The sequence below is a fragment of the Engystomops pustulosus genome, chromosome 10 (genome assembly GCF_040894005.1).
Source record: "Engystomops pustulosus chromosome 10, aEngPut4.maternal, whole genome shotgun sequence".
Taxonomy (NCBI): Eukaryota; Metazoa; Chordata; class Amphibia; order Anura; family Leptodactylidae; genus Engystomops; species Engystomops pustulosus.
Genome location: NC_092420.1, coordinates 88,514,121 through 88,539,806, shown reverse-complemented (window position 1 = coordinate 88,539,806; position 25,686 = coordinate 88,514,121). Strand labels below are relative to the sequence as shown.

The 25,686-nt window shown below is 44.9% G+C and overlaps 1 protein-coding gene across 2 annotated transcripts in view; it reads left to right on the top strand.

Annotated features, from left to right (window-relative positions):
- The window catches only part of EPS15 (epidermal growth factor receptor pathway substrate 15), a 65,016-nt gene extending 46,871 nt beyond the window's left edge, over positions 1-18,145 (top strand). For both annotated transcript variants that reach the window (XM_072127239.1, XM_072127238.1), the window contains 11 exons: positions 109-306; positions 2,458-2,664; positions 2,744-2,836; positions 4,403-4,511; positions 4,951-4,986; positions 6,069-6,370; positions 6,720-6,789; positions 7,194-7,273; positions 8,289-8,439; positions 9,579-9,730; positions 12,018-18,145. In XM_072127239.1, the coding sequence (XP_071983340.1) occupies positions 109-306; positions 2,458-2,664; positions 2,744-2,836; positions 4,403-4,511; positions 4,951-4,986; positions 6,069-6,370; positions 6,720-6,789; positions 7,194-7,273; positions 8,289-8,439; positions 9,579-9,730; positions 12,018-12,164 (1,545 nt within the window). In that variant the 3' untranslated portion in view covers positions 12,165-18,145. The remainder of the gene's footprint in view (positions 1-108; positions 307-2,457; positions 2,665-2,743; positions 2,837-4,402; positions 4,512-4,950; positions 4,987-6,068; positions 6,371-6,719; positions 6,790-7,193; positions 7,274-8,288; positions 8,440-9,578; positions 9,731-12,017) is intronic.
- The last annotated feature ends 7,541 nt before the right edge of the window (positions 18,146-25,686 follow it).

Sequence of the window (25,686 nt, the reverse complement as noted above, 5' to 3'; positions counted from 1 at the left end):
GTGAAATCTGCCAGACAATCTTAGAAAAATTTGACGTTTGATTACCAAAAATGCAGATTGTGCTCTAAACTCACACCCCCTCTCGTATCCCCCCTCCCGTCTATCTAGATCACGTGTTTGCAGACGGAGGCGTCCAGCCAGGAGACGCAGATTTCCAATTACGAAGAGGAAGTGAGCAAAGCCAAGGAGGAGCTGAGCCGGTTACAGGACGAGACGGCGCAGCTGGAGGAGAAGCTGCAGCAGGGGAAGGAGCGGCTCACACCGCTGGAGCAGCAGCTGCTGGACTGCAAGGAGGAGTTACGCTTAGTAAGAGGTTTCTCTTCTATTTGGAGGAAACGCGTTTCAGTTTGCAGAAATTTGGGTTATGCTATTTTAAGCGGCGACTGTGAGACATGAATAATTCAGTGATCTTTGGAGCAGGTGATAGTAAATCTCTAAGGGTTGTCTAGTAAGGGGCAAGCTCTGTGCTCCTCTGCATGGCTGGTTGTAGGTAGGTAGGTAGGTAGGTCAGTGTCTAGGGGGTCTTACTATGAATCCCAAGTCGCTGCTGGCTCTGTACACCAACACAGTGCAGGGGTTACTAGAGGAGCCTTGCTGGACCCGGACGACCCCTTTAAACATAAGCTGTTGTTGATTAATAATAATCTTTATATCTATAGCGCCATCATATTCCATCGCAGTTTACAAATCATAGGGACATACAAATACAGGCGCTCCCCTACTTGAATACGACCCCTAGTTACAAACGGACCACTGGATATGTGTAATTTATTGTACTTTAGTCCTAGGCTACAATAAACAGCTGTAACAGTTATCACAGGTGTCTGTAATGAAGCTTTATTGTTATTCCTGGTTCTTATGACAACCCAACATTTTTAAAATCCAATTGTCACAGAGACCAAAAAAGTTCTGGCTGGGGTTACAATGATAAAATATACAGTTCCGACTTACATACAAATTCAACTTAAGAACAAACCTTCAGACCCTATCTTGTATGTAACCCGGGGACTGCCTGTATATTAGATTACAGAGTACAAACAGTCATATGGCACAATAGGAGTGAGGGCCCTGATCACAAGAGCTTACAGTCTATGAGGATGAGGGGTGACACAAGAGCTTACAGTGTATGAGGATGAGGGGGTGACACAAGAGCTTACAGTCTATGAGGATGAGGGGGTGACACAAGAGCTTACAGTCTGAGGATGAGGGAGTGACACAAGAGCTTACAGTCTATGAGGATGAGGGGGTGACACAAGAGCTTACAGTCTATGAGGATGAGGGAGTGACACAAGAGCTTACAGTCTATGAGGATGAGGGGGTGACACAAGAGCTTACAGTCTATGAGGATGAGGGGGTGACACAAGAGCTTACAGTCTATGAGGATGAGGTGGTGACACAAGAGCTTACAGTCTATGAGGATGAGGGGGTGACACAAGAGCTTACAGTCTATGAGGATGAGGGGGTGACACAAGAGCTTACAGTCTATGAGGAGGAGGGGGTGACACAAGAGCTTACAGTCTATGAGGATGAGGGGGTGACACGAGCTTACAGTCCATGAGGATGAGGGTGACACAAGAGCTTACAGTCCATGAGGATGAGGAAGTGACACAAGAGCTTACAGTCTATGAGGATGAGGGGGTGACACAAGAGCTTACAGTCTATGAGGATGAGGGGGTGACACAAGAGCTTACAGTCTATGAGGATGAGGAAGTGACACAAGAGCTTACAGTCTATGAGGATGAGGAAGTGACACAAGAGCTTACAGTCTAGATTCACATTATGATCCACTTTATTCTCTAGAACCAAGGATCTGTGTATAAATACATTTCCTTAATGACACATGATGTAGGTTACAGGTATGGAGAGGGCTCATGGGCAATATGCAGCCAACACCTGCGATCAGTTCTGATGCTGAATGCAAGTATTGACCCATTAAATGCTAGGGGGTTTGCTAATTCTGCAGACCTGCTCCAGAGCCATTTCTGCAAAATAGCAATATTACAGCGTATTATAGATACGATCAGACCCCCTAGGGGAAAAGTACCTTAGGGCAGTGGTTTATAAAATGTTTTTTCAGAAAATTTTTGTAACAGAAAAATAGCTTCCAAATGTGGGAATCGCCAACATAAAAAGGTTAATAGAAAGTTATCAATACAGGTTATACAACCCCCAAAATGGTAGTAACGAAAAAATTAGCCTGCCCTACAAAACATGACCCCTTACACAGCTCTGTACACCAAAGCAGGAAGAAGTTATTGGCGTCGGAATATGGCGAAACGTAAAGTGTTGTTTGTTGTTTTTGTTTTTTGTTTTTTTGCACAAAGGGTTTACATTTTTTAATGTATATAGGTTTTAATACATTTAATCTGTGATTGTACCGACCCAAAGAATCCTGGGGAAATCGGAGCAGACCGCTAGTTTCATGTAGGTGGTTCTATAGAATTGTCTTCTTTCTAGGCCAAACTACAAGAGATAAAGCCGACAGAGAACCACATAGATGATCAGTTCCATATCAGCTGGCGCCATCACGTGGACCTGCCCATGGTCAATGGCACAGGGGACCACTCCAGCCTCAGTAACTGCAGCAGCGAGCCGGCAAACCTCCATGAAACTGCCGAGGATGAACACTCAGCCCAGCCAGAAAACCAGAGCCAAAGCTCTCCGGTGCGTGAGGCAGAGTGTTGTGTGTATGGGGCTATGTGATTGCTGTCTTGAATATTCACTATCTGCATTAATATCACAGGCGAGGAGCAGCCCAGAAATCACCCATACCTCAGGGAGTGACGGGGAAGATAAGGAGGACACCCCCAGTGCACCAGCACCTGAAGAAGACAAGGTGAGGAGGGGGGATGACCGGAGCCTTCACTTATCCGGACCCTATCTTGTACGTAACCCAGGGACTGCCTGTATCTGCAGAACTCACATGGAAGGTGATTAGAAGTCCCGGAGATAGCGGAATGTTGTGTCCGTATTTCCGTAGAATATAGTGCAGCAGCAGGACACAGGCTTAACCAGCTGCTGCACCTATACAACTCTGAAAAGCTCGGCGGGAAGGGCCCATCACGTTTGCATTTTTTTCCGGAGACTTCATTCCTTTAATGTTTGTAGCGAGATGATACAAATGGATTATAATACTGTTGTTGCGAATACTACTTTTTTTTGGCTGGGTTTGTTTTGGCTACGGTTTGGCCAAACGGGATGGTGGTTAGATTGAATAGAGTTCTAAAAATAGGCCGGAAGAACTTTGGGGGCAAATTTGGATAATTATCTTGTAGTCGTTTTTGAGAAAAGAATTTTAGCCAGATTTAAGGGTATTTTGGAGAATAATAGTCATCCGTTAAATCCGAAGATTGCAGATTTACTTACCCGGTCCATTCGCGATCCAGCGGAGCGGTCTCTGCGCTGGATTCGGGTCCGGCCGGGATTCATTAAGGTAGTTCCTCCGCCGTCCACCAGGTGGCGCTGCTGCGCTGAAAAGCATCGGAACGCACTGGAGTTCACCGAGCCGGGCTGAGTGAAGGTAAGTGCAAGCTCCGCGACAGATTTTTTGTTTTAAATGCAGTTTTTCCGAATCCGTCGCGTTTTAGTTCGGCCACGCCCCCCGATTTCCGTCACGTGCATGCCAATGCGCCACAATCCGATCGTGTGCGCCAAAATCCCGGGGCCATTCAGGGGAAATCGGCGCAAAATCGGAAATATTCGGGTAACACGTCGGGAAAACGCGAATCGTCCCTTAGTAAATGACCCCCAATGTAGATAGAAGGTAACTTGCTAACTTGGTTCCTTTAAGGCGCTTTTCCAGTCCACGGAGCGGAATTGCTTTGGGTTCTCCTGCCCTGGTTTCTTTCAGTAGCTCCAAACTAGGTACCAAGTTATCCATAGCGCAACTTTAGTGTCACATGTGGAAGCTCCTCCGCTCTGGTGATTAGAGGGGAAGGCGGTGCTATATACATAGAAAAAGCTAAAAAAAAATTGTCCCTCATCCAAGACAAACCGTTCCAAAGTGAGCCGACCCAATAGATCCAGTGGAAAAGGGGCTTTTGGGTAACTGCACACCCGGCGCCCGATCCACTGTAAAATGCAGATCACATTGATTGCCAGTATCCTGCTGCGGATTTCCCACATTCAGTTCTGTGAAAATGTCTCCCTATAAGCGGGGGCTTTATAAAATTATTTTTAAAAAACCAGCAAAATGAATAAATAAAAATGGCTAATTCTAGCAGCAGGAAGCTCATCATAAGGCGGTGTGGGATTCTGGCTCAAAATCTGGTTTTATTCCGTTCAGCAGTCATTTTACTTCTCAGATCTGTCAGAATTTTTAATAACATTCAGAATCCAAACAACACGTGATGCCCCCAGGACAGAATGAAGCGGATTATGCAAATGTTTGTCTTTGTTTCAGGAAATAACGTTCCACGTAGATCCCTTTGATGCTCAGCAGAATTCATCCACCACACAGGCCGTCCCGGAAACAGGGCTGGACTTCTTCCAGAGCGACCCCTTTGTTGGAAGTAAGTTGTGTTTTTATTTTTTTAACTGATTTATGATGGCTCAACTCCCTCTCCCCCCCCCCCCCAAAAAAAAAATTGTAACTAATAGCGTTATTAGCTAGTGATAGTAATGATTGAAACTTCTTGGGTCTGAAATTCCCTCTTTTATGTGAAATCTCACCTGTTTCCCTCATCCAAAGTCTTGTAACAATGAGCAGAGAAGAGTCCTATTTTATCGGAGACAAGTCAATTTTAGAGGCTGCTGGGGGAGTGTCACTTCAGATTCTATAGCACCTAGAAGCATGCTAATGGTGTCATATTAAAGAATCTCATTTTTCAGGCTTGTTGTTATGTAAAATACAGAATACCCTACCTGGGGATGGTGGTAGTTTAGTGGGGTTAAATCTGGTGACAGGTTCCCTTTAACCTCAGAGTGATCTCCTTATCTTTTTCCCTGCAGATGATCCCTTCAAAGATGATCCGTTTGGTAAAACAGGTGAGTAGTGAAGTAGAAAAAATGTTGCAGGAGCTACGGCAATTCCATTAAAACATCATAATCGTTTAAAAAACTGTTCAGACATTTGACCTGGCGTAGTATTGCATAAAAACCAGTAAACAAAAGTACGGAACGCCCCATGCCTGCTGCCTCCATCGGGCGTATTTGCAATTGTAACCTGGCGTATTAGCAATACTAATTATTTCACTTCTTCTACGCCAGAAAGCAGTGACAAATCTCCCCCATAGTGTGAATACCTCCCAACACGGCGTGCTGGCGAATCCCAAACTAAACACATTATTAAATGCATAATGTGAATACTTTCCAGCACAGTATGTTAATGAATCATAGGCGAAATACATTGCTAAATGCATAGTGTGAATACTGCCCCGTGTAAAATGATAGTAAATGACAGGTACCACTCTTTACTAAATGTATACAGGCGGTCCCCTACTTAAGGACACCAGACTTACAGACAACCCATAGTTACAGACAGACCCCTCTGACCTCTGGTGACCTCTCTGGATGTTACTATAGTCCCAGGATGCAATGATCAGCTGTAAGGTGTCTGTAACGAAGCTTTATTGATAATCCTTGGTCCCATTACAGCAAAAAATGTTTAAACTCTAATTGTCACTGGGGCCAAAATTTTTTTTTTGTCTGGATCTACAATTGTAAAATATATAATTGTAAAATATATCTTGTACGTAACCCGGGGACTGCCTGTAATATGAACAGAATGCACCAATGGACCAACAAATGAAATGCATTGTTGGGCGCATGTGTGGATACATCCCAACACAATGTGCTAGTAAATAAGTAGTAGTGAATGTGTAAATGTCGTCACTGTGTTTATCTCTATCACACTAAGCTGAATACTTGCATGGGGGGTCCAGCTACTTGAACCCAAACAGTGATGAGAATGGGGCGCCCCTGTGTGGTGATGTGCGTGTATACCAGGCTGGTGCCCTGTTTGCTCCTCACCACCCCAGAAGTGAGTGGAGCAGCGGGCACACATGGCGCCCTGTTCTCGTGATTGCATGAGGTCCCCGCAGTATTACATGTCGCTCCTTTACCTGCAGATCCATTTGGAGGCGATCCTTTCAAAGACTCGGATCCTTTCGCGTCTGATGCGTTCTTCAAACAACCTTCAGCGGATCCTTTCCCATCCACAAAAGCCGATCCATTTTCTTCATCAAGCGTAGAACCTTTCCCATCTGCAAAAGCTGAAACATCGGATCCTTTCTCCTCTTCAAAAGTAGAAAAGGCCGACCCTTTCTCCTCCTCCAAAGCGGATCCCTTTTCTTCTTCAACCGAGGATCCGTTTGCTTCTTTCAAAGCGGATCCTTTTTCAGCGCCGTTGGCTGACAGCACCTTGGCCTCGGTACGTCTCTATGGGAGTGCTAGAAGTTTCTGAGCACAGCACTTGGGTGTCTCCAGCAGCCTAATAGACAGTGAATGTGAGTGCTGGAGATAGTGGAGCGCTATGCTCAGCAATATCCAATGTACCTATGGTAGTGAATGGAGCAACATGATGCATGTCTGACCTACCTTCTACATTAATGAGAAATCAGTCAGATCCTGCGGATAGGGGGTAACGACAAATCCTGGTACCACCCCTAATAATGTGATGCAGAATGACTTATTCATCAGTATAGGAAAGGCTTCTTTACAGTCAGAGTATTTTGCCTCATTCATGTTCTTGTTATAATTGCAAATGTACTTTGTTATAGAACGAAACTGCAAAGACCAATGACCCCTTCGCTCCTGGTGGTACCTTTGTCCCAGCGAGCACTGAGGCAGGTAAGTTATTAGCTATTACTATTTCCTTGTCTACACCAGAGCCAGGTATCCAATGCACATAGAAATATTCTACTCGCCCCTTACTTTTTGGTTTGTAAATGTGGGTCTTGGAGTGATTCAGCTGGTTGCTAAGATGCTCAGATCCACACAGTGAACGCATTACATAATGCACTATGATTATACCGCTCTTCAACACTGTCTGCACAGAGCACAGCAGTGTGAGGACATCCCTGCAGCTACAGTCCTGGATTATAAATCCTTATCTTACCGTCCTGCAGCTACTAACAATAATCTTAACAAACGTTTTCATAACCAATAATATTTTATCCAATTTTTGTGCCAAAAATAAGCATTTTACTTCATGCGACTTTACAATCTATTCTTTGAATTTTATATTAAAACAGGGAACGACGACCCTTTTGCTTCGGTCTTCGGGAATGAGATGATCAGCAGCGGATTTGCGGACTTCAGTGCACTTTGCAAGGTAATTTCTGTTCCGCGTTGTGTCTTTTAATGTCCACACTACTACTCACATCAGAAGTGATAAGTGGGTCTAATAGTTTGATAAGTTTGCAGTAAAATGCTGAGATTTTCTAAGGTGGAATATATTTAATCAAAAATACAACCAGCCAAGAAGTAAAATTCAACAATAACTGGAATCTTTACCCCTCTCTTGTTGCTTTGAAGCAACCGTGCAGCTCTCTGCCACAAGAGTCAGTGAGTACAAAGGGGTTTATCTATTAAAGATATAGGGGATAAGTGTCTGACTGCTGGGGGTCCTACTGCTGGACCATAGAAGTGTAGCATTGTGTTTCCTTTGTCCATTCTCTAATATTATGTGAATCCCCATTATTGTGTGATGGTCACACAAGTGCACCGCTGCTCCAATCCCATAGCACGTAGTGTCCCTGCAGTCGGACCCCCAGTAATTCAGGGGATGGGGTTAGTGTCTTTAGTGGAAGAACCTCTTTAAGACTTATAGTGTATGTTCTCGTAGAAAGGTCTTCCCTGCTTAGTAGCTTCTTTCTATGAACCATTATGGAGATTTGTTGCTCCTGACGAGGGGGCACTGTCTCCGTCTGGAGAAATCAAGGGCTTCTTTACTATGAGAACTGTCACTCTGTGGAATAGCCGAGCTCAGGCGCTGGTCACAGCAGGGACAGCAGAGAGCTTCAAGAAGGGTCTAGATGCCTTTTTACACCTAAATAACATTGATGGTTATGTTATATAGAATTATTTCCCCTAAATCCCTTCCTCATCCAATCCCTTCCTTCCTTGGTTGAGCTTGATGGACATGTGTCTTTTTTCAACCGTATAAACTATGATACTATGAAGGGATTTTTTTACTTTCTCATTCACTCATAAGGTCGGCTATGACCTTCCTTGGGTCTCATGGCTGCAGGTACATCCATAGATGTAGTGCACCTGCATGTGCTCCCCTCATGTAGTAACCCTGGTACTAGGGGACATTAACCCTTTCATGCTCTGTGCCTCCTCAGACCAGCAGCACAGACTCCTTTGATGGCACGCTGCCCCCGAAAGAGACACTAAAAAAGAACAACTTGGAAGCCGAGTCATTACAGACAGACACTCCACCCGCATTACCTCCGAAAACTGGAACTCCCACTCGACCGTGTCCACCCCCACCAGGTAAGTATGGAGAGGGGGCATGCAGAGTGCCAGCCCTGGGATTGTTATGGTGATTCATCACCTATCCTTAGAAATGTCCATTGTAGGACGAGGCTTTCCAGCAGCTTTTATAAAAGTTTCCTAATTATGTATCATCCATGGGATTGATCCATTAATATCAGGTCATTAGGGATCCAAATACTAGGGGTTAGGGTTAAGGGGATATGGAAATCTCTGTCCAATCCGATGGAGGTTGAAGAGTTTTTATCGCCAAATACATCCAGATCCATAAACGATGGTTCGGGGTCTAACCTTGAGTTATCAGGGGACCACAACAGTCTTCTATGAACTGGGACTTTTAGGATCCGCCATTCCGTAAAATGTCACAGCAGTCCTGGAAAAGTCAATAGACCACAAGGAAGAGCAATAAAATCCCTTTAAAGGGAACCTGTCACCAGGTTTTACCCCTCTAAGCCTGCTGCCCCCAGGTAGGGTGTGACATTTCCTTTCTCTTTATGTGAATTTTCATCCATTTACCTAAAAAAATTTAAATAATATTCTCGCCCAAAGGCAAATCTGACTCTTCTCACCTCGTCTGCACATTAGATGGGTCCAGTCTAGTGGCTGCAGGGTTAGTGTCACCCTCCATTGTTCCCTAGGACCTACACACAAGCCCTCAGATCACTTGTAGCTTGTGGTCCCGTGAGCTGAAGAACTGGACCTACAGGCAGGTAAAAAATAGTCGGGAACTGGATCTGTATCTGCAGCTTGTATTGCGTACTATGTCTTTAGCTGCCGGTATCACTGGTTCTGTAGCTGTCAGCCTGGTGTGATTTGAAAGATGAGATTAAAGGGCCGTCTGGAGTGCAAATGGGTTGAGAAGAGTCATATTTGCCTAACAGGTGAGATATCACATAACAGAGGGAATTCTAGAAAGGACTTTTCATCCCCTAGTATAGTAGTTTAGTGGGGTAAAATCTGATGACAGGTTCTCTTTAAATATCTCCTTCCTTCCAAGACATCATCAGTCTAGATAACTTGCTCATCCCAAGTATTTGCGGTCAGTCTGTGTATTTGCCTTGTTCCTACATGTGTAGACGCCATGGGGTAGATGTTGGATAGGACTGATAGGAATGTGCTGTCCTGCTTTCTCCCCTTAGGCCAGAGGCCTCCCTCCAAGCCAGAGGACTTGTTCAAGCAAGGAGACCCATTCCAGGCATTCAATCTCAGCTTCCCCAGCGAGGTGGAGTCTGACCCGTTCACAGCCCACAAAGGGTCCGGCGAGGCCACGAGTCTTAGTAGCTTTAACACTGTAAGTACGATGTGAGCCCCGGAGCTGTCAGGACTGTAACCCTCCACCGGGAGGCGCTGTGTGTGTATGATGGGTGCCCTTCTGTATTTTATTGTCACTTACCTCGTGTACTGTTCTTTTATTGATTTGAAGTAAAATACAAAATACCAATGATGTCTTTTTGTTGATTTTTTTTCCTGCTGATTGTATTATCCTGCACAGCTTTGTCTAGTGATAACTCTAGGACGCAGGGGGGTTACGGCTGCTGGGTGGGCGATAAACTGAATCTTGGTCCCTATTAGTCCTACGGCTCAGATTAAAGGGATATTCCCATTACATCAAATTAATGTTATTGTTTGTATGATAAAAAGCTATACAATTTTCCAATATACTTTGTATCAATTCCTTGTGGTTGTCAAAATCTCTGCTTGCTGCCATTCCATAGAAAGCTTCTATGTTTATTTCTAGCGGACAGAAATCTGACCCTGGTCACACAGGTGCACGGCTCTAATTACTGTCTGCGATACTAACGAGCCGTGCACCTGTGTGACCATAGTCAGATTTCTGTCCACTGGAAATAAACATAGAAGATTTCTGTAGAATGACAGCAAGCAGAGATCCAGAAAACCACAAGGAATTGATGCAGAAAGTGATTTGGAAAATTGTAGAACTTTTTATCATACAAACAATAACATTAATTTGCTGTAATGGGAATATCCCTTTAATTCATCTTGCTCATTAGATGATCTCCCTCAATCACTGGTACAGCAGGACCATAGTGATGATTATTTATCTTAAAGGGATTGGTTTGGAATAACCTGTCCTGAGTAGAGATGAGTGGACCAGGCATTCAGGTTTAGCGTTCGGCCACCTGACCCGGACTTATTGGTTGCCAAACAGCCAATCCAGCAAATTTACACCCCTAACTACTAGCCATAGCTATGACTGACCAGAGGTGTCCTCCGGCCAATGATAGCCATGGCGGTGAGCCCCAATTTAAACATAGGGTCTGCTCATCTCTAGTCCTGAAGGTTAGCCCATCAATAATTGATCTTTGGGGGGGGTTACATCCAGACCCAAAACAATCTGTGCCATGTAAACTTAGGCACACTGAGCTAGAAGCTATTGGCTCTGTGTACCTGCTGCAGCTGTTGGCTCTGTGTTACTGCTGCAGCCGGGTTTCGGGCAGAACACCTGGACAACACCTTTAATTTTTCATTACTGAAAATATTAGAGCGGGCATGTGTTCTCTAATACTATCCTGTTGACCAGTCGATAATCTGATGGTGATCTGTACATGTTTTGGATACAAGTATGGCTGTCTACACCGGTGTCTCTCAGTCACCAGATTTTACCCCTGTTAAACTAGCACCCCCTTCTGGTAAGGTATGAAATGTCCATTTTCCATGTGAAATCTCGACTGTTTAATTATATTAAAAAAAAGAGTCCCATGTATATGAGCAGAGAAGAGTCAGATTTTGTCTGAGATGAGTCAAGTTTAGAGGCTGCAGGGGGGAGAGTCCATATCATCAGTTCTATGGTTCATAGATAAGAATCTCATCTTTCAGATCATATCAGGCTTGTGGTTTTGTGATTTACAGCATCAGAGATACAGACGGGTAAAAAGATGTCTCTGAGCTGCAGATAAAGATCTAGTTACTGCCTTTATCTCTCAATTCTGTAGCTCATGGAACCTCAATCTGAAAAGATGAGATTCTTATCTTTAATATTGTACCAAAACTTTTGTTTCACTTGAAGTTAACTGGTGCGCTGGAGGGGATTCTGGAGAGGACATTTCATCCCCTACCTGAGGGGGCTACTGGTTTACTGGGGTATAAGTTTGGCACATTGTCCCTTTAAGGGGTCTCTCTTAGATTCTGTGAATTTCTTCCGTACATTTTAATGCACACTGGTTACAGATGACATCATAACAAAGCACTAAATATATAAGAATCGGATATAGATGATACACACGGCCGCACGGCGGCCACATGGCGTCACATTGTGCGCCACTGACCAGGTAGTGATGACCAATCCTATGGGTAGACTGTTGATATCTTGAGATGGACAATCCCTTTAAGTGATGATCTTTCTGATTCTTTTATGTGAATCCATTGTTCTCCTCCATCTCTTCATTGATGTGTCTGTCCTGTGACTGCCACCCTCTTTACACCAGCACCCACCTGATCGCCCATCCGTGCACCCATCTCTGTACCCGCTCTTGTCTTGCTTAAAGGAGAAATTCTCCCTCCTTCACTGATAAATTTTTTTTTGCTCAGCCAGTGAATGTCTCTCTTGAAATCTGCAGTACCAGTCTGAGGACGATATGATCGAATGGGCCAAAAGGGAGAGCGAGCGGGAAGAGAAGGAGAGGCTACAGAGGCTAAAGGAGCAGGAGCAGGAGGACCTGGAGCTTGCCATAGCGCTCAGCAAGTCCGAGATCTCCGAAGCATGAGACCTCCTCGCCATCGGGTGTCATAGTAACTGTGTAGTACATAGACATATTTAAATAGTTTGCACCCTCTACCTATGAAGTATTTAAACATCTCTCCGATCCTCGCTTGCCTAGAGGTGTCTCTGGCGTTAGACAGGTAACGTTGTCCGTGTGTGATTAGAACATGGCTGAGGAGTGACACTTTGTATTTCTATATGCTGTGCCTCAACCCTTAAAGTGGTGACCTCCAACCTGCAGCTCTTCTAAAACTACAACTCCCATCATGCCCTGATAGCTGTGGTTTGCAAGAGCTGGAGAGCCACAAGTTGGAGAACACTGCGCAAAAGAAACATTCTAGCAAAAATGAAGCTTTGTTACCATCCACGCACTCTACTTGGCATAACACAAAGTGCTTTGAAGTGGACCTTTCATCTTCTCCCACCCATGAAGATTAACCAACCATCATGTAGGGGCTCTTTCACAGATTCAGGAGCACTGTGAATTTTATTTCTAGCCCCCACGGCTGTTGAGATATCAGTCCCAGTATCTGACCATTATGATCCTCTCCACTGTCAGAGAGAAGATTCTGGTAGGGAGCTGCCTTCCTCCTCTGCTCCAGCTCCTCCTCTCTGACAGTGGAAAGGATTATAATGGTCAGAAACTGGGACTGATATCTCCGCAACCAGAACCTGATTCTGTGTAGCATCCCCTACAGAATGGCAATCCCCTTCTGTGATGAAAGGTCCGCTTGAAAGGGGTTTTCAGGTTTTACAGCCCTCTGCTGGATACCCCCTTTTAAGGAATGGCCCATCACAACTTACAGTATCTTACCTACAGTGCTCTGTTCAATGTTCTCTGTTGCTCTGTGCTACACATAGCGCATCCTACAGGATGTACAGTATCCCAGAAATGCATAATTTATAGCCGTTCACCCAAAAACAGAACCTATCAGCAGTAAACCGAAGCCCTTGACTTATTCTCATTCCCACTTACATTTATCATGTTATTATAAATCTACTAAATACATATTTTTTTCTGTATTTGGGAAAGCTGGGTGACCAACAATATATTTGCAGTTACAGAATAAGACACCCAGCTTTCCCAGATTGGTGACTCAAGTCAGGACCATAATGGATCTTACTTAATTGGGTTTATGACAACATGATGGAAGTTTTTTTTGTGGTTTTTTTTTGTTAATTTTAGTAGGAAATTGACATTTTCTACTTGCTATGGCACTGGTTTTATTTGATTTGTATGCAGTAGTAGGATACGCTAGGGTTATTCATGTATAGGCATTTGACGTATCTTAAAGGGGTGTTGCAGTTTTTATTTATTGATCACCTATTTTTAGAATAGCTGATCAATATCGGATCAGCCCCGACATCTGTTGATCAGCTGATCGAGGAAGTTGAGGACTTCTAATAAGGTTTGTAATATCACATCCATTGGTCATATGATCATTCGCAGCTCAATGAAGCTGAGCTGCAATACCACGCCCAGCCATTATATAATGCATGGCGCTATGCTAAAAACGAAAAGTGCCACAGCACTGCAAACCGATGACAGAAGTGACGGGTCTCAGACTACCATGAATCAAATTCTCCTAAGGAATGGCAATAAGTACATTGTGTAATACCCCTTTAAGGGTACGTACAATTATACTTGCCCCCTAGCTTCTTCCTCGTCTGAGGGGGGTGCAGCCATAAAGCCTGGCATAAATAATCTATAGCTTTTTCTTCTCTACTTGATAAGGCTATGATGCTACTTGTCTCAATCGCCGCTATCTGCTGCCACTAGAGGGAGCTATTCTGTATACGTCTCTTGTTGATGACCTGAATTGTAACTTTACACAGATCCCCCTCCCTAGTGGCAGCAGCTGGTAGCCTTGATATGAGCGAAATAGTCTGTGCCCCATTGTCTCACCAGGATCACATTTAAGGGACCTCACAGCTATCACAAAAAGATGGAATGGATTAAAGATTAATTTGCACCTATAGATTTTAGAATGCCTGATGGTGCCCCCCGAAGGTCCCCCTCCCCGTCTCCTGCTATGTGTAACATACCCGTTTTGCAGTAGGTTGATGGATGTTTTTTTACCCTCATTCTGCACTGTGTGATATATAATGTGCCCTTAAATTGTGTTTTGTGACTTCCCCAATTAGCAAGCAGGGGTCTTTAGGTGCGAAATATCTCTATAATGCGAGGCCCAAGTGTCCGGGAGCAGAGCTGCCCTTAGGGGTCCAGTGCCATATACCGGCCCTCCGAGTACTGGGGGCATTGAATATTTCATGTGTACAGACCTCGTAGCATCCAGCTGTCGTTGCTTACCGATCCTTCACCATGGACAAAAGTCTGCTCCGTATTTCTATCCGCATCTAGTCGGCCTAGGTGACTTGCTGGTAGCCCCTTCCCCTATGGCCTCCTATAACAAAGGCCACAGATGCCCCCTGTGTGTAGATAAAGTAAAGAATTGGGTTATGTCTACATCCACTCCTCCCTGCCACCAGACCATGGGCTGGGCTGCGGCGTACCGACCACCATGAATTGGGCTGCGGCGTACCGACCACCATGAATTGGGCTGCGGCGTACCGACCACCATGAATTGGGCTGCGGCGTACCGACCACCATGAATTGGGCTGCATCGTACCGACCACCATGAATTGGGCTGGGGCGTACCGACCACCATGAATTGGGCTGGGGCGTACCGACCACCATGAATTGGGCTGCATCGTACCGACCACCATGAATTGGGCTGGGGCGTACCGACCACCATGAATTGGGCTGGGGCGTACCGACCTCCATGAATTGGGCTGCGGCGTACCGACCACCATGAATTGGGCTGCGGCGTACCGACCACCATGAATTGGGCTGCATCGTACCGACCACCATGAATTGGGCTGGGGCGTACCGACCACCATGAATTGGGCTGGGGCGTACCGACCACCATGAATTGGGCTGCATCGTACCGACCACCATGAATTGGGCTGGGGCGTACCGACCACCATGAATTGGGCTGCGGCGTACCGACCACCATGAATTGGGCTGCGGCGTACCGACCACCATGAATTGGGCTGCATCGTACCGACCACCATGAATTGGGCTGGGGCGTACCGACCACCATGAATTGGGCTGGGGCGTACCGACCACCATGAATTGGGCTGGGGCGTACCGACCACCATGAATTGGGCTGGGGCGTACCGACCACCATGAATTGGGCTGGGGCGTACCGACCACCATGAATTGGGCTGGGGCGTACCGACCACCATGAATTGGGCTGGGGCGTACCGACCACCAGAAACTGGGCTGGGGCGTACCGACCACCAGAAACTGGGCTGGGGCGTACCGACCACCATGAATTGGGCTGCGGCGTACCGACCACCATGAATTGGGCTGCGGCGTACCGACCACCATGAATTGGGCTGCGGCGTACCGACCACTAAGAATTGGATTGCCTCATGCAGACCAACACAAACTGGGCTGCGGCATACAGACCACCAAGAATTGGTCTGCGGCGTACCGACCACCACAAACTATACTGCAGCATACAAACCGACATAAACTGGGCTGCAGCGTATTTACAGTTTCCAGTCCATCCAGACCAAACACCACTGGCGGCTGAGCTACATCCATCCTCAGATATTCCCTTTCGCGCAGCTATTGCAGAATACAAATATAATAAAATATAATAAACCTCGATTTCTGGCGGCGCCAATGAAAAACCATAAAGTGACCTCCCCCAAAACCCCCTGAGCCAGTGCCATCCGATACTAAACCTGAGGTGCCACACACTTCCATGTCTTACTCTACACCCAGCTGCTATCTGTGTGTGAACTGAGCCATAAAAAGCAAAAACCCAAAAAATGTAGTAATTTTTTTGGTCATCTGGTGCTGTTTGTTCTGCACTTTGGCGCATTTGTACCTGAACACCATGAAGAATTCATATATTTCCGTCTCCACTGTAACCTTCCAATACTCCCATAATCCCCAATTGCTATGTTTTTTCACAATCTGCAGAGGGACCCGGCCCCGCATGTATTTGGCTTGTTTTCGGTACTTGCAGTGACTTAAAAGGGATTGAGTCACATTTGCTTTTTAAAGCTGCAGTACCACTTCCAGCCTTCAGACTACAGTGGCGCTGTTCATGCTTTTCTAATATTATACAGCAATTGTTTCAAACATTTCCAGTGAATATGAGCAGCTGGGATTAACATGATGGAATATAATCTCTCTTAATTGGGATCTTTCCATCTCTTAAAGGGGTTTTCTATTGAAATGACAGCTTTCCATAAGATTGCTCATCAATATCAGATCAGCGATAGGGGGAGGGGCCGGGAGTCTGGTTGTGAGACCCCCTGCTGATCAGCTGGCTCCTGCCGTAGTGCCTGGAAGTCAATCAATGTTTCCTGCCTAGTGGTCGACCCTAAGAACTGCAACTTTGTTCTAGTTAACCGTAATGGATTGGATCCTATGACTAGATCATTGGTAGTTTTAGTGGAAAACAGCTAATAAAGTGATGGCCAATTGCCAGGATAGATTCTCCCCTTTTGATTGGTAGGGGTCTGATTTCTAGGACCCGCCACAGATCTGACCATTGAAAGGGCTACATTCACACAACCGTAGCGGGACGAATGTACGCCCGTACATGTGTCCCCCATAGGCCGACAATGGGCGGACGGAGAAATACTATGACCTATCTGATCTCCGGACACCCACTTCTATGACCTATCCGAGCTCCGGACACCCCTACTATGACCTATCTGATCTCCGGACACCCCTACTATGACCTATCTGATCTCCGGACACCCCTACTATGACCTATCTGATCTCCGGACACCCCTACTATGACCTATCTGATCTCCGGACACCCCTACTATGACCTATCTGATCTCCGGACACCCCTACTATGACCTATCTGATCTCCGGACACCCCTACTATGACCTATCTGATCTCCGGACACCCCTACTATGACCTATCTGATCTCCGGACACCCCTACTATGACCTATCTGATCTCCGGACACCCCTACTATGACCTATCTGATCTCCGGACACCCCTACTATGACCTATCTGATCTCCGGACACCCCTACTATGACCTATCTGATCTCCGGACACCCCTACTATGACCTATCTGATCTCCGGACACCCCTACTATGACCTATCTGATCCCCGGACACCCCTACTATGACCTATCTGATCTCCGGACACCCCTACTATGACCTATCTGATCTCCGGACACCCCTACTATGACCTATCTGATCTCCGGACACCCCTACTATGACCTATCTGATCTCCGGACACCCCTACTATGACCTATTTGAGCTCAGACTCCCCTCCCCAAACTATGTCCTATCTGAGCCCAGGCCCTTCTACTACGGTCTATCCGGGAAAAAAAACCTATCCTAACTCAATTTCCCTGACTACGGCCTATCTTGCAATTTGTCATCACTTTCTAAGGTCTTAATAACCCCTGAAAATTTAACCCCTGTAAGGGTATTATTCTTAGTGAATGATCCCCAAATTCAAGGTACATATCCTGGATCATGTTAACCCCTGCATCGCACAGAACCTACGGGAGATCTACGTGTCTTTATACAATGAAGCATGTTCATACTTGAGTGTGAACTATTTTACGTGTACACTAATGTTTTACAGACTTGTAGAATCTATTTGTTATGATGAATAGGACGTGGACCAATGTTATTATTATTGTTATTCAGAACTATGTATATATTATATATAATTCCCATATATGTTCATCCTACTGACGTACAGCTCTTCCCTGCTGGAATTTTAACTATAACCACTATGGAAAACAATAGCAAAAGTTGTCTCCTGCCTTGAGAGGGTTAATATTAACTCCGTCTGGATACAAGCTTCTTTTATTGGACTCTTTTTGTGTGTTTTTTTTTTTTTTTTTTTGCCCTCTATATTTTATTGCAGCTCAATGTTGTAATTATGGACATAAAATGTAAGTACTTAATAAAGTGTAAATTGCTAGAGACTTTGTGTTACCGATTGTTTGGTTAAAAAAAAGGAGCAGGAATAAGATGTCGAAACACGTTTATTATATTGACTTCAGATATAGGCATACAGGAAGCTCAGGCGCTGTTCACACAGTAGTATCATAGCATTCCTTACAGCAATGCCCGATGCTGGCTGCATGTAATACCATCATTCACCTTTAGTGGCCACTGCAAGTTATACAAGAAGGAAACTGAAATGTCGCCTTTTGCCGGGTCACTGGAGTAGTTTTTTTCCTGTTATCCATAGGGTAGGGATAACTTACTGACCAGTGGGGGTCCCAGTGGTGAGACTCTCACAGATCACTAGAAAGATGGGATATTGTACCCCAAATAAATGGTCTATTTCTACCATAGAGATGAATAGATAGAGCATCAGGTTTATGTATGACCAGTTGCTCGGTTTATTTGGAGGTTCCCCCTTCTGTGATACGTCAGGGCTCCAACACTGGGAACCCCACCTATTATCAAGCTAATGGTTGAGCTTATTCAAAGAATAGGGGTCAACTTGTAGTGACCCTAACCCTTTCAGTGAATGGTCTAAAATATAGACAGATTAATATCAGAACTATATATAACACAATTCATGTCTACACCACATTTCAACAACTTGGCCCAATCTGCTTTGCTTACTCTGCAGTGTCGGACTGGCCCACCAGAGAATCAAAGGATCCTCCGGTGGGCCCGGAGCTATAAGCAAATAATGGATCCCGAATTAAAAGCAGCAGAAGATGAGGGTAGTTTGTAGGATCTGTTGCCCTACTGGATGGGTGGGCTACCAGAATAATTGTATTTGTTTGGGCTAAAGAGTCCCAGTTCAGTCTGTCCCATTTTAGTTGCTGGGTGGAGACCAACTCCTGTAAGTCACTGCTCCCTCTCCATAGACTACTATTAAATACAGCATTAAATAATGAAATCTACCACATAGATGCAGTATTGGACACCAAGAAAACTTAGTCTGGTTTGAGTCCCGTGAAACGGGATCCATTATTCCTTTATCTTCTAATGGCCTCGTTTTGGAGAAAACAGTCTTTTAAAATTATGCAAATGAGCAGCGGGGGCTCCTGGCTATGTAACCGTCTCTACACACCTCTGTCGTGGTGTCACTCTCCACCTCCAGAGAGGCAGAGAGTTGGTAATGTCATAATTAGAAGACAACGGGGGCCAGACAGAGCCTCTGAGGCTCATTTGCATCATTTTAAAAGGAGATTTTCTCTAAAACGGGGCAATTTAGATGATAAAGGAAGAATGGATCCAGTTTCCGGATACACACACCAGTGCTTGAAATCTACCACATGGATGCAGCATTGTTCACCAAAGTGGGAAGCAGATTAGGAAGGAGGGTGGATGATAAAAGCCAAAGTAAGAGGAGAAGGAAGCACTTTCCTCTGATGATATCTCTATAAGTTTTATATAGTGACTTGTATCACTGATTTATGTAGGGTTTGCTACCAAATTTAATAAGCATTTTTCTCCCACATCCTTCCCCATAGTCAGTTGTATAATCATAAGATATGAAGAGGTTAAGTGACCAGAGGTCGTGTAAAACGCACAATAGGTTTTACCAAAAGCCAAAGAACGGTTAATCTCTCAAGGAGATCTACTACGCATTTCCTTTATTCCGACCTTGTGCTAAAATGTTCAAGGGCTTCTAGCGCTGGGCGCTGGAGCATCGGGCTGTCATCATTGTGTAATCTGCTGCTAGATGGGGATGGACGAAGCCCCCGATACTCGAGACCGACGCCATGAGATCTCTGCATCATCGGATGGAATAACAACTCCTTCTGGAGTCGAGGAACCTCAGAAAATATCTCATTGTGACTCATTTTTGATAGATTTGTTGCAGAAATTCCCACACATAAATGTCCCGTGCCTAACTCCATGCACCCGCTGCCCCTCAATCCCCTGCAACTACTGCAACCGAATAAGTGAACCTGCAGGAAATCTACTATCAGAATCCATCATGATAAACCAGGGGTACTGGTATTGCTGTTTTTACCTCCTATCACTCAGTGATGGTCAGTGTAAGATTCCAGAGTGTGAGCACTTCATGATTCCTGATGTGCTATGAGATGCTGTGTGCTGACAATGTACTTAGATTATCAGGGTACAGGGTTTATCTACACTTTTATTTCGCTTCTGAACATTTCCTAGTATGTGACACAGAAAGAGAGATGAGACAGATCAGAGTCATGAGATGGATATAAGACACAATAACACAATCATCTCTGCTTCCTCATCTAATGAATTAAAACACGCAGTCAGCACTGCGATGTCAGCCCCTCCCATCGGATCCAGGGCTCATCTTGTTGGTAGAGCTCCTGCTGAACCAGGAAGTGCCTCTGTCCAACCCCTCCCGCCTTCTCCTGCAGTACAAGAGAAGCTAGTGGAATCTGCCCGACCATAGTCAGATGATTTACGGTCGGATCCAGGGGCAACCAAATTATAAACACCGGGACAGATCGAGATAGATTGGACTTATATCTGTGCTGTATATATGCTGTATTTTTTGTTAATAACAGTGAATTAGAGAATGTGTTATTTTGTTATGAATGTTTATTTTCACAGCAGTTTATTAAATATGACCCACGTCTCCTGCTGTAGCTTAAGCTCTGGATACATCATCATATACTTTACCACTTATGGATGTATCAGTCTTTCTTTCTCATCGGCGTCCTGAGAAACGCACAAAGACCAAGGTCCTGGGTGTCTTTACATTGCGCTATTTGCCCTGGAAATTCCAATATTTGATTTCAATTTACAAAAGTTTCTATCCTTTTCCATTCATAGTTGTCTTCACGCCATGCGTTGTTACTTATGCAAACTCAGTCTTGTGTTGCGTGTCGCATTGTGATGGTGTTATGTTCTACGCTGGATGTTCCAGGATGTCATTCGCTCTGTCGTAACCTCCCTGAGGCCACTAATTCCAGCAGTTGAGGCTAAAAGCTAGAAAAGACCAAAGATATCCCCTATATAATATAGCATATTTTTTTCGGACCATAAGGCACACCAGATTATAAGTCGCACCATCATTAAATGCCTGCTAAAACGTCTAGGTTCATATATAAGGCACACCAGATTATAAGGCGCACCTGATTACAAGGATGAATGACCAGCAGGAGGCAGACCTGTGCACAGCTCAAGGCAGCTGTTGTCTAAGTATGGTTCATATATAAGGAGCACTGGACTATAAGGCGCACCTTTGGTATGTCTGTGTTGTGTCCAATATGGGTTCTCTTTGCTCTGGTGATCCTATACCCATGGACATGAGGTACTGCTCATGCCGCAATAAGAATTTTTTACCCAACAATGAATGTTCTCCGCAAGATCTCCAAAGATGGTGAGGTAAACTGCAGTTTTTAGGTTTTATAAAATATCAGAAGTGGCCTCCACGAATAACATATTGCAGGCGATTGCTGCTTAAGACTCCGATGACAAGTAGTTAACGTCTGGGTCAATTTGTGACCACCTAAAAGGTGATGAGTAGCTCCCTGGCAACCGGATGAAACTCCAGCAACTGTTTGGTTGCCATGTAGTCCAGTCTGTTGTATGAGCGATTAAAGAATCACATCTTACAGTCCCTTGAGATGAGGGGGAAAAAAAAGTAAGAAATCTAAAAAAATCTCTATTTTTCAAACAATTAAATATTAAAAGCTCTTAACTTAGTTCCCAAAACCTCATTTGGAATGATCTGTGATTACGTCAGATAATAGAACGTGCCCCACAAAAATCAAGCCCTCGTACGGTTATGTGTAAAGGAGGATGAAAAGGTTATGGTCTTTGCAAGTTAGGATTTTTAAAAATGACGGCTCCAGGAAGGGGTTAACCACCTCAATGTTTGCCAGAGGTCGGTAAATTTTGCAGATGAGATAATCAATGGTCATCACGTCACCTGTCAGCAGAGTCCATGTTAATCGGTAAATAACCATCGTCAACGTATGCTACAAGGATTGTTGGGGCCTTAGGGGCCCCAGAACGTGACCATTACCTATACACAGAATAATGTAAAAAATGCTTTAGAGCTAGGGGGCGGGGCTGGTACGGATTTTGCACCAGGGCCAAGCAGTTAGAAGTTATACCCTGACTAAGGTGACCAAGAGTATATTCAAACCTGATTTTGTTTTGTTTTTTACAGATTTTTCAACTTCAAACTTTTTAGTTCCTGATTGAAACGGTGTTGCTGAATTGTCCTCTAAAATTTACATCATCTATTTTTTCCCATCTGTTTCTGCCCCTGCAGCTGTGTTTTGGGGCTTGTGTTGTGCAGGATAAGCTGTAGTTTTTTTTCCCAAACATACTAAAGATAAAATCCTCAGCAGGGTTTCCTGCAGAGACCAAAGGGAGACTTCTTTCGAGTTGTTGGATAGGGGATAACAATCTGCCCCCTGAGGACTGGGATCCCCACAGAGCGTCGGAACAGGACCCCAGCAGTCCGGTGAATGGGGGGTCGTTCCAATGCGCTTGGCAATTTCCGACACTCCCATTAATGTGAATCTAGCGGCAGGATACATCCTCGACTGAGCACTCCATCAATCCGTGACAACAAGATCCCTGTTCTCCGGGTGGTTTGGGTTCCCATTCTTGTGATTGGTATTTGTCCCGGAAGTCTAACCCCCACCGATCAGCTTATCGTCCTCTATCCTGTGAATAAGTGATAACTTGAAAAGTGGGTTCAACCCCCTTAATAATCTGTACTTCACCCATCCCTTTAAGAATGTTATATAATACATAAAGAACTAGGGCGGATATTCACCCCCTGGGACATGAAATCTAGAAGAGTAAACTGCTGACCTCAGCAGAAATCCTGTAATAATTTGGAAGAAACGGATTGTAGTTTATGCCGGCGGCGGATCCACAGATCTGTGACTGCAGGGATATCACAGTCCTGTCCTCACATAGAAGGACGCACACAATTATTATGTACAGTTATTGAGAGATGATAGATGTCTTGCACAAGTATTTAAGAAGTGTCTGCGCCACATTTGTGTCGCACGCAACTGTTTGGGGTCGCGGCTGTACTATTCATCATGCCACACAAATTTCTGCACTGAAGGGGGCGCTCTGGTGCTCAGTCGGACCATGCGCCTGATTTATCCAAAGTCCACCAGAAGTGTGCCGCACGTCCTATGTTAAAGGTGCACCAAAAGAAAAAGTGGTGCACTCTGTCGGAGCAGTGCAGGGGGTGCCAAATTTATGAAGAACGGGGACCAGATATCCTGAATCTGGCGCCCCCTGCAGACTACACAGGACACTGCACATAGTACACACTGCACTGTTCTTAGTAAATAAGCCCCATATGTTTTAGTTCTGACCTGATCCATTTTTCATGTCTGGTGATGAGAGAGGGTCAGACTATGATGTGCAGGGACCCCCTTGGTTCACTTTCATCTGCTACAGCAGCCTGCATTCTGTCAGCAGGGGGCACTGTAACTCATCTCGCTACCATGTGTAAGTACAAGTGGTTTAGTGATGGATGTTACCCCATTCCCACTGCTGAATATCCCCTCGGGCAGACCGGAGACATCTGCAATCAGAAAGGGATCTGTCTGGGATTATTTATTACTGGTGCTTATACATTTAGTATTGATTTGTAGCAAGTGCTTCAATATTATACCTGTCACCAAGTCAAATACACTGTATAACACGCCCCATGTGATCATCGCGAAAGATATGGCCACTGAGGATTTTATATGTGAATTATCTAATATTCAAGCGGGTGGTAACTTTTTGTATTCAGCAAACAGAGACACGCTCCCAAATAAAATACAAGGTTACCGCCTCCTTGACTAATATGAGACAAACTTCCGCGCACCATATCTTGTATGATCAGGGGCGCTGGGGCAATTAGAGAAGGTATTTTGTATTTGGGGCCATGAACCCTTTAAGATAATGAAAAGAAAGTATGTCCACAATATATCAAAATACACAATATTTCATACATTCTGATACAATGTACCAGGACTATGACATCTGCAGGATTATCTGCTACATTCATCCAGTACAGGGACACCTACTACATGGCTCATACATGGTGAGATGCTGCTCCAGCAATGGGCTGATGAAAATCTGATGAATCACATGACACGGAGAGTTCTATCCCTGTTATACACAGCGCGGTGCGTTCTTCCTTGGAACATAAGTTCACAGATGAGTTTGGGACAAACAGGAAATTGGTGTCACACACTTGACTTTTTACCATCCTTGTAATTTTCTAAAGGGCTGGAGAATCACATGACACGATCACGTTCCCATCCAAAACAACAAGAGACAATGCAGGAAACTGTGACTCCTCTGATGTTTGATGATGTCACATGTTTAACCCTTGCTAGACCTGTTTTCACGTTAAGACTAAGGCTACATTCACACAATCATAATTGTGCTTGTGATCTGGCCACACAAATTGCCGCCAGATTGTTGCCACATTTGAGGTCTATGGCACCCGGTCACGATGCCGTGACCACACAGTGAAGTCTGTACTATGTGCAGTTACCTGTGTAGTCTGCAGGGGGTGCCAGATTCAGGATTTGTGGCGACCATTCTTCATGAATATGGTGCTCCCTGCACTGCTCCGACAGAGTGCACCAACTTTTTTTGGTGCACCTTTAACATGGCAACAACTACATTCCCTCAAATAAATGATCATATATATATAATACCTCCACTAAATTAATACATATATGAATATAAAGCCCCCAAAATTAAATTAAGGTATGCAGAGCACCCCAGATTTATTATATTATCCATACATCTCATATATCCATGTACATTATATATCCATACATTTATTATCCATACAGCCATATGCAATCCCTGCCCCTGTGATTATATATATTATTATAGCAGCCCCTATTATTAAAGCTCTTGCCCATATATAAAAATAATAAATCAGTTACTTACTTCTGGTCACGCTCCTTCCATCCCCATCTTCTCCCTGCTATTCTCCCGTCGGATGCTCTGTGAAGGGATGCAGACAGCATGATGTCATTACACACCACCTGGGTCCTCCAGAGCAACGGAGCGGCGTGGACAAATAACTCTGTGCCACCATTAAAATCCTGGTGGATGATTAAGCGGGCGGCCAAAATTCTCCTAAACTGCCACCCCCCTTAGGGCTTCAATTTCTGCCGCCTGAGGTGAGATTCTCATTCTCAGTACTCTACAATCACATTCCAGGGAAAGAATACCCTATTCCTTTGTCAAATACCCCCCCTCCCCCTTCCCGACATTTGACGTACTATTACTGCATGGCGGGAGGTGCGTTCCCGCAATATGCAGTAATAGTACGTCAAACTTCTGGCCCCGGCTCCTGAATGGAGCCGGGGCCAGAAGCTGCGGGTGTCGGCTATATATTATAGCCGACACCCTCCTCTAACACCCCCTCCTCTGATCGCAGCCCCGGGACTGCCGGTGCCCGGGGCTGCGCGATCTCCTTCCGGGGAGCCGGGTCCTGCCTCCTGGCAGGACCCGGCTGTGACACACTGAGCATGCGCAGCATGCTCAGTGTTTCACATAATACAGTGTA